Source organism: Magallana gigas, chromosome 10, assembly GCF_963853765.1.
Source record: "Magallana gigas chromosome 10, xbMagGiga1.1, whole genome shotgun sequence".
Lineage (NCBI taxonomy): Eukaryota > Metazoa > Mollusca > Bivalvia > Ostreida > Ostreidae > Magallana > Magallana gigas.
The window spans coordinates 15,161,834-15,172,452 of NC_088862.1; the positions used below are offsets into that span (position 1 = coordinate 15,161,834).

General features: G+C 35.2%; 1 protein-coding gene across 1 annotated transcript; it reads right to left on the bottom strand.

Annotated features, from left to right (window-relative positions):
* Window positions 1–3,715: 3,715 nt before the first annotated feature.
* Window positions 3,716–7,206, bottom strand: LOC117682974 (uncharacterized). Its single transcript, XM_066073822.1, has 4 exons — window positions 6,976–7,206; window positions 5,298–6,653; window positions 4,979–5,129; window positions 3,716–4,629 (listed from the first exon to the last, which is right to left on the bottom strand). The coding sequence occupies exons 1-4, from the start codon at window positions 6,994–6,996 to the stop codon at window positions 4,058–4,060; spliced, it is 2,100 nt and encodes a 699-aa protein (XP_065929894.1). The 5' UTR covers window positions 6,997–7,206; the 3' UTR covers window positions 3,716–4,057.
* Window positions 7,207–10,619: the final 3,413 nt, after the last annotated feature.

Below are 10,619 nucleotides of genomic sequence, written 5' to 3' on the forward strand. Positions count from 1 at the left end.
TATATATCAGCTACCAAAAGATATAAGTTTTAATACATTATTCACAGTGTCACTCAAACAGCTGAACTGCTAGCTTTCTACAACTATTTTTTATTTTGTACATAAATAATACCCGGTACAAGCATCTTGATTCCACTTATTTTTCCTTTGTTTTTCTCTACTATATTCTATTGTTACATTGTACCATCAATGTTTGTCAAATTGACTGTTAAAGGAGAGGGCTCAAATAGGCAGATTGCCTGCTGCCCAATCCTATTATGTAATATTTTTTACATAATAAAATAAAGAAGTACTATCAACGATATATTTGCCACTGAATTGGATCTTGAATCTAGATATTAATTAATTCGTTGTAATGGAACGGAGGTAAACTATATGTATTTTTTACCTTCTTCTTTTCTTAAACATCTTGAAACAATTTTATTCCTCGTATTAAGTTATTGCTCTCTTTTCGTCAGTTATAAATTCCATGTTGCATGGTACAGGTAGTAATTGGCATTGGTTTAAATGAAACAGGCACGTAGCATCGTTTTTGAAAGTGGGGGCCAGACTCATCCAAAAAATCTTGACATTCATGCAAAAAAAAAAAAGGGGGGGGGGGGGGGGTTACTTTCCAAAATCCTGAAAATCCTAGTCCGTGGAGGGGGGGGGGGGGCAAGTACACCTTTAACTTCAATTTCACTGTTTATTTCCTTATTTTCAATTCAATTTTTACATCATGACCCAATAACAACCCCCCCCCCCCCCCACCCCTGGATGCTACGTGCCTGTGAAATACTGCGGTTTCGTTGAATACCAATTTTCCTGGATCACTGCCTAGAGAGTAACCTATCCTTTCACTAATTTCACGAAAGTTGATGCCCATGAATATGAATGAAACTATAGTATGCACAATGATTTTTATGCAACATCGGGTTGAAAGGCTTTTCTAACTCTTTTGTCAATGAAGTTAGTTTACTCATCATCTCGTGTACGTCACAATATCTGACCTGCGTAAAAAACTTACCACTCCGCTCGACATATCAATACAATAAAACATTCTACAACAATTTATTGCCATGATTTTGCTACATGTATGTATATGACGAATCGGCGTAAACTGCCCAAATCCGGTTCATACAAAATAAAACAGTAAATATGCAAATCGCGACAAAATAAAAAAGCAAGTAAACAAATGAACAAAGACAACGCTCCCCAACCCAAGGAATTCGCGAACCACCAAGAGATGAAACAAACCTTTGGTGATATCATTGGATTAATAACGTGTAAGAGATAAAATCTACATGGTAGAACGCGCAAAGAAAAAATTCTGGCGCTCGCTGGAACGACATTATGTTGGCATATAACTGTCAGAACAGGGACTTTGATGAAGGTGTAACATTTGAAAGCGTATGCTGCTTAATATGTGGCAAGGTGCTTTCCTGAAATTGGGCACCATCAGAAAATACAACTTATATAATGCACTTGTTCTAATAGATGGTTTTCAAAAGAGATGAAGTTTAATTGCAACGGTATTAAGCACACAGTGTTTATACGTTTGTTGGTGGTTATGATAATATGAACTGCAATGGGTCTCCTGGCATGGATAATGCGCATCTTGGAGTTTGCCAGCAAAACAATTATATATAGTTTCATGTTCTCCATGTTCTTTGATTAAGCTTTATCTGTTGCAGTCGCTTACGTAGCCATAGTCTGTACTTCAAATAGATGTACATGTCCCTGGCGTCGGAAGCAAATTGAAAGTGGGGGTGGGGGGGGGGGGCTAGACTAATCCTCAGAAATATTGAGAAAAAAGTAATTCCCAAAATCATGGAAATCCTAATCCGGGGGGGGGGTGTCTATCTTTAAGGTAAAGGACCTGGTTCACTTCCCTTAAAAATTGGCCCTCTTTCAAATTAGCTAATTTTATTACAATATCGACTCAAGAACGTGTAGAATAAGAATTTATCAAAATAAATTTAGTCAGACATTTAGTCACCCCACATAATGTTGTTGAATATAGCATGGTTACGATATCGTTACGTCGCATATTTGCAACGTCATGACGTCACATATCTTTAAGACCTTGGCAATTTAAGAAGGTGGAATGTTATATAAATCCATACTTAATTTGAAATAGATTCATTTTGTTTCCAAATTAACAGTTCACAGTTTAATTTTTTTATTTCAACAATTTAAATTTTAAAGACTTATCAGCCAAAAAGTCGGGATAAGTATCAAGAACTAACAAAAGAATCAAAATAACACAGACCTCCATCAAATCTTTTCTATCAAGTCAACAACAGTTTGTTGGGATTATTTTTATTAATATTTAAACAAGTTAGATTTAACAATTTTCAAGACTCACAATCAAAAAACATTATTCCATATTATATTGATTCTGTTTTTAGAAAAATACAGCTATAAATGGAATCTTTGTTAGAGCACAAATGACATTTTTATTTAATCAAAGAACTTCTTTTGGGGTTTTTTCCGTCGAGAATAACAGAAGTTTTCTTGTGGTTGATGGATGTTCAACTGCCAACAGAAAGCTTTGGAACTTATGGCGCATGTTTGGTTCAAGTCATTAAAACATTTGAGAGACATTCTTACTAAAATACTAGCTATAGTTACATATGCAAGTCAAACTTCACAAAATTCTTGATATATATCAATGATTTTAAGTACTTTTATTTCAAATAAGCCCAAATCAAGATCAGATAGACAATATATTTACACGCCTATATGTTTTTTTGAACATGCTCAAAAGAAAAACCAGTACCTATGCCAAAAAGCATTTTAAAGTTTAATTTATATTATACTGTATACAGTCTTTTTTTTCAATGCGATACATGAGCCAAATAAATATGAAATTCGTACCTCTAGTCAAGATATGAGGTTTGATAGACAAATGGACAAACAGTCGGTCTACATGTATATGTTGCTCTGAAGTCAACAATGTAATATAACAAAATAATCCATGAAATCTAAAAGTGATTATCCTTTAACTATTTCCAACAAAGTGCGGAATGAAAATGAAAGGCTAGGCCCTATGAAGTGCTTAATTTTCTCAGCGCATGTAACATATCCATGTGTACCTTTTAAGGTACAATTCTGAGTAAACTGGCACATATCACTACAAAATGTGTGATCATGGTGATAGCAAAGATAAATTAAACATGCTTCATCTCCCCAAAAACATAGTCAATAAAGATGATCAAATCATTTGTAGTTTCTAACCAATTGTAAAATAATTTAATTAACATGCTTACAAAAAAGCTGTCTTGTTGAATTTTAAAAAGTCTGAATAAGTTCATATTATTCGATTCCTTCACTGTTAGCAAAACTACTATGAGGAAACAACCTTGGGGGATGAAATAATTATTTTATGCATAAAACTGAGGATTAAACAAGATACAGTGTATCAAGAAAATTATCACTGTACAAATAAATTATTTAGTTGAAATGTGCGTGTTTAAAGAAAAACTACAAAGAAAGTTTATACTACTACAATTTTTTTTTTGTAACACACACAACATTAATTGAAAAAAAAATCATACCTCTATGAAAAATGACAATAACAAACTGTCAGAATGTTAGCAAAATTAATTTGGTAATTAAACAGTTTACTTTCAAGAGTAATACCATAATTAGTGCAATTCCAATTTAAATACATGTACTGGGTAACTGCATTAGATATTTTGAGTACATGAATTACACAAAAAAAATAAATTGACATTGATTAAACTTATTGCATATCTATACTTATGGTTGGCCAATTTCCGCCTTTGACATAAAACCACACTAGCTAATTTACTTGAAAAAAAACTGTTGTTTACATCTGGGGCAGATTATTTCTGCATGCATCCAACATTAAACTCACACAAAAGTTTTCATGTAAATCCGCTTCCCTAAATGAATTAAGGTTAATATTAATTAAGTCTACTTAAACAAAATAGACTGCAGAATATTATAACAATAACTGAATAGATCATAATAAAAATTGGGGCAATTGGCAATGCAGGTAGCATGTATATACATGTATGGTACACATTTATATCTATGAAGAACAGGCAGTCTATTGTTCATTCAAGCACTCTGAGGAATCATCCTCTGATTCTGACTCATCAATTGCATCTGGAATAACAGCTGCATCATCAATGAACTTGCTCCAGTCCCTTACAGATCTTAAGGACTCCATGTCACGTCCTAAACCAATATACCATAAAACTGCGGCAATGTGGGCACACATACCCACTACTCTTGCCCCAGCACGACATCTACAATACCATCCAATCACGCTTCCCTCATCATATCGTATCCAAAGAAGGTAGGACTTTGAGGAAATATGCCGGCTCCTAATCCTGACTCTTATCAAGGACGGGTCTTCTTTATGAACCATGATATCACATCCATTCCCAAAGTGTTCCTCTGCGTAACTACTAGCAAGCTTCACTTGATATGTGCCACAGGTCAACTCTCGAAGTTGATCTTCATCAAGACGAGGAAAATCCTGAAGCTCGTCAGGGTGTTTCCAGATCGCTGAGCGGGTATCCAGTTTCCTTTCTTCTACTTCCTCTTTTAGTTGATTGATTTGTCTGGACAGGTACTGCATCTTAGCTGCTACAAGAGAGTCTTCCTCAGTGCAACCTAAAGATAATTCATGAAATGTAATATACATGTACATGTAACAAAAAACTAAGAGATCTAACAGTGTGGGTCCTAACAGACACTGAATATAGCATACTCTACAATTGATACACACAATTACATGTAAAGATGAAACAAAATATTAAACTGATAGGTGATATATGTTTATACCCAAAACCAAGTAAAATCGGATGATCAGGGATAAACAAAATACTGTAATACACTCACATTTCTTCACTAGCATCGTGTACACTTAACAATATTATACTTGTAGTGACTTAATTAAGTGACTTAAATATAAAAAAGTTCCATTATTCATGCCTATCATTTTCAAAGCATATATACATACCAGTTGACAAAGGTGGAAAGTACTTGTTTGATATTCCACACACAATCTTGAGGAAGTCACTAATGAATGGCACCTGGGACGAAGGAAGGACACGGTCAAAAAACTTCCACCTCTTTATCCTCGCATTAGCAGATTCTACCACCCAGCGTATCTGTAACATAATTAATAAAAGAGATCAACTCTATGTGAATATACTAATATATAGCAACTCTCTCTTTCTCTCTCTCTTGCTCTCTCTCTCTCTCTCTCTCTCTCTCTCTCTCTCTCTCCTGATTCTTTCTTATTAAATTAGAATAATGCTGTATATAGCATACCTTACCTTGGTCACTAAACGGCTTGTATTTGCATCTACTGTTGACATTTGCTTTTCACCTTTCTTCATAAATGCAGGCATGGCAGATACTAATCCAAGGTCTTCAAGTAATGTCAAGGAATCCCGAAAGCCTCTGTCTACAACAAACACATCTCTCTCTTCGATCCACTTCAACACATCTTCTTTGTTAGTCTTCATGATGTGGTTCAAGATTGCAGCATCATTGTTCTTCGCTACATATGGTCCAAGAACAGAGAGGTAATAGCCACTAGTTGTTACAACAATCATTGGCTTCACCAATGGACGACCCTTATGCATGCTATATGATTTCCTTTGAAAGGCAAAGTTCATACTTTTTTGTATATAAATGTATGTGCCGTCTAAAACAAGAATGGCTTGGGTGCCAGTACCACCAAAAAGAGACTCTGCTAATGGCCTGGTATGCTTATTTATAACATCCTCTCTGGAGATGTGCTTAAACCCAACATTGTTTGGTACAAATGTCTCCATCAGTGTTCTCCTCACTACCGAGATGGCGCGACGAATGCTTGACTTTGAAACATTTAATAGTGTTGACAGCATTTCATTGGACAGACCACATCTCATCTTAAGAAGAAAAATTCCAAGGCTGGTTCTAACACTGCGAGTGGATGTGTTCTTTACCTTTCCATCTACAGCTGATAGCAGATCATCAAAGGAGACTTTATTTATTCCAGTGAGGTTGACATACTCTTGGTCACTCAATGCATTTGGATCATCAAAGTCTATTCTTTTCCCTCCATTTAGCAGAGCAATCTCCCTTAGATACATAAGCATATCAACAATAGATGTCCTGTTAAGTGTAGATGTTTCTGAAAATGAAGAAATTTTTTCTAGTGCCTCTTCAGTGAATCTTCCATTGGGGAGATGACGTGTGCAGCATCTTGAACCTGGCGGAATCAATACTCCTTGTTGTAAAAAAACAGAGTGACGTTCATTTGATGACACCACAACCAACTTTGGCCCAGGTTTTCTGCAGATGAAGCAGCTGGAATGACTGGAAGATGTGGAGGGCACTGTCAGGGTTACTGATGGAGGACTGTGAATGGCAGCATTCCTAGCATTAATTTGCTTCCTTTCTGGAGGAGAGAAGGGAGCTGTGTCTCTTAACTCATGCTCCAAGTTTTGTTGTTCACTTTTCCTCCGCTTAAGATGAGAATGTACCTTCACTCGACACAAACTACACAACACCTCATCCTCAGACACATCGCCTACAGTCCACTTCTGGAGAACTAGTCGTTGTGCAGCTGTCACAGTACGTCGATCTCTCTGGTTTGTTCGTTTCTTACAGCAAACACAAGGATATTCTCTTTTCCTCATATGCTATTAAATATAATAAGCAGTAAATTAATTAATTTGTGCACCACTATAATAAGCAAGTTTACCAAAGTCTGTTGACAAATATGTAAGCAGATGTACTAATAATTATATAATGCATTAATTATGATTAATGTTAAATATTGGCAAGATTGTATATAACCAATGGGCCACAGCAACTCAGTTGGTCATGCAATTTAATTGGCTTGCTGTATTTTTGATACTTTTTCTTCTTATATTCTTATATTTTTTTTCTTCAATAATGGCTTAATTACACTTTAGATTTTTTTTTTTTTTACAAAAAATAATTATATTAATAATATCCTACCTTAAAGAGTTCTTTTCCCATGCCTAGGTGAAACTATTGTACTCTAGTTGTTGTGGCAGTCATATCTTTCTTAGCTAGGCCATGGTCATGTATTGAATAAACTTGAATCTACAATACCCAATATTGCCCTTTACAATTCATAAATATAATGAACCAAATAAACAGTTTATTAGTTTTTTTTTTCATTTTCTATGTAATTTTTGATCATTGTCAAACTTTCCTTTAATCGCCTAACCTACCAGGGGCCAAGATTAAAGCAAATTTAAGTTTAGATATATTTTTTGAAGTGTCTCATACATTAACATATGTACATTCACATGTTAAAATGCTCACACAATTAATGTACATGACTCAATATGGGACATCATAGACAATACAATATTAAAACTTCATAATATTTTGTCTTTTCATTCGTTAATACATATAGCTATTAAAAAAATAATTTGTATCAAGTGTTCTAACAGCTACGTACCGGTATACACACGTACAGATATGACATAATATCTTTAGCAAATATATCCAGATATAATTCTAGTTTTAACAGTTTAAAGCTGTAAAATAACTTGTAACCTTAAAAACAAATTATCTATTTGACCATTAACATGAGTATATTTTTCATCACATACCAAAGTTCGTATAAAAGTAGTTCCACAAATCTATTTTATAAAGTTGACTACCTAAATTCAATACGCCAAGTAAATCTATTTATAGTAACAGGTACTTTCCAATTGTTTATAGGGAAACACACGGTGCATGTGTGAAATGTGCTATATACCTCTCATAATGAACAAATTATAAAAAAAAATATGACCAAACGTCCATTGATAAACTGTGATCAAGTCCACAAATTCACAACTGACGACGAAAATTGTCCATTATTGTTATAGGCCTACCCTAAACTGCTACTGGCGTACCAGTACTGTACGAGTGCATATCGATATACATGTACATCTGTAACCTTCAAATTGACCATTAAAAATGCATGTATATGTAATCATACTGAATAAAATGTTCTATTTAATGAGTGTATTAATTACACAATGTAGGTGGATTACTAAATACTAGTGAAATCGCTTACAGTGTGTTACAGTACCAGGAGACGATTTTAATTGTGTGCATTTTGTGTTCAAGTCGTCTCTACATGCAAATGAAGAAGAGGGACAGGTTTAGTTCTTTTTTTCATGGCAGTTTGACACTGTACAATTCTATGGATTTAAACTTACCTATAAACAAAAGTGGCAGTCTTGGATTTCTCCAAATTAAACTCGGACACCTCGATCATTCGTCTGCGTTTGTCACTACGGTGACGTCATACTGTTTACACAGCGAAAGGGAAACAACTAAAAAATTTGTTTTTTTTTTTTAGAAATAACATATAGTGCGCAGAATTTTACCATCGTGATTTTCGGCATGGAAGTCGCTCCTATAGAGTTTTATTTTTTGGCAAAGTAAGAACTTGGTAAATCAATGCGCACACAGTAAAATCCTGAATTATACTGCCGATTTTACCAATTTTTTCCGGAAATTGTAATTCCGCCGGAGAATTTCACGTAAAAAAACCACCTTCGAGGCAATATCGGCAAAATTTTATTCTATATTTAAATAATACATATATTAAATATATATTTACGGTACAATTTATTTTTCAAGAGTGCAGTTAATTTTTTGGTAAATTTGAGGGCGTAATATCACATCAAATGAATCAAGTTCTTTAGGAACAATTATCTTTCCTACGACAAAAAGTGGGTGCCTGAATCCTCTATCATGCTATGTTTCTAATGGTTAGGTATAACTTTGCAAAAAAAGTGCGGGGGCTAAGCCCCCCCCCCTAGCCCCCCCCCCCCCCCCCCCCCGGTTCCGACGCCTATGCATGTATAATAATTAGCATGAAACAACCATATAAGGCCAAAGGTTGTTTTCAAAGTGTATGATATGTATGTCTACTTTTTAACATTAGGGAAGTTATTAATATATGACGAATCAAGTTTTCTGAAATCAGTTTTATACAGTTGTATACAATTACTATGCATAGCCCATCGAATATGGATTTAGCGCAGCAAAGATTTGTCTTAAATTTACATTAAAAAAATTGAATTAATATGGAGTTGGTCCCCACTTTTATGGGACCATGTAAAAAAAATTAGGATTAGGATTTTCAGAAAGTTTGAAAAGTTTTGTTTGAAAGTATATAATCTTTTTCCCTTTTGTTTTTTGCTTGTCAAGATTTTTTTTGGATGAGTCTCCCCCCCCCCCCCCCCCCACTTTCGAAACCGATCCTACGTGCCTGTCCAAGGTCAAGTATATGAATAGTATATATATACAGTTGCCCGGATAAGCAATTTTACCAACTGGCCCCTACACCCTTCACCTCAATACATAATAAAAGAAAAGTCACCACTTGGCATATATGAGAAATGTGTATACATTGTAATAAGCCTTTCGTGGATGTGGGTTGTTATTAAATCATACACATCATTATGAAACTATCAGGAGTACATGCCGGTCCTATAATAAACCAAAAGAGCATAAAATACGGATCATTCACAAACGTCATCATCCCTACTCGTCATGAATAATTCAAATAGCTGCCAGGGTGACCCAATATTGCTTGTAGGTGTCCATGTGTTTTATCGGTGTTGTACTATCATCTGCAATTCATTCTGTTTATCTTTTTCTTTCCTTCTTTTATTTTTTTTTTCGTTTCATGCCATCTAGTTTGGATCTCTGTCTCTCTACGTCTCTGTCTCTCTCTGTCTTGTCTTTTCTCTCCTCCTCCCCTCTCTCTCTCTCTCTCTCTCTCTCTCTCTCTCTCTCTCTCTGTCTTCTCTCTGTCTTCTCTCTCTCTCTCTGTCTGTCCGTCCGTCCCCTCTCTGTCTCTCTCTCGATCTGTCTTCTCTCTCGATCTGTCTTCTCTCTCTCTCTCTCTCTCTCTCTCTCTCTCTCTCTCTCTCTCTCTCTCTCTCTCTCTCTCTTCGTATCTCCTTCCACCCCTCTCTAAAATAAATCCCAAGTCTTTATACAGCACAATAATGATCTGTCAAAGGCGTTAGACAAACGATACCATTTTATCAAATATTATAAAACATTTCGGGCCGCAGACGTGATTCTCATAAAACAATATAACATGCATTAGCATGCAGACGATGTTTATATAAACTTATTGCAAAGTCTAACGATATAAGTAGCACCGTATACGGCTCCTTAATGTCACAGGGGAGTAACAAATGATGCCAAAAAACTGCAGCCGTCTGATAGGATAATTAACAGATTCTACAGAAAACCTATCACGGACTTGTACTGCATCCATAACATTCAACAACAAAATCAGTTATTATAGTTCCTCTTTTTTTTTTTACCATAAATGTCCATGGGCGGTGGAAAAGGCAATAATAATACCTTGTACATGAACATTTATTTCATATCGCAACTTCACGGGGTTTTCCGACAATCTCTGCCGAAAAGGACAGAAAAGTTGCGAATGCACTCATTTCATATCTAGGTTTTTTTATGCTATCAAAAATCGGCCTTATATATGTACCCTTCCAGGACGCATATACTTGTATAATTTGTATGACAAATTTATTAATCTGCGTGTTGCTGCGCCGAATTTTTGTTAGTATTTTTTTTAGTATTTCCCAAAAAAA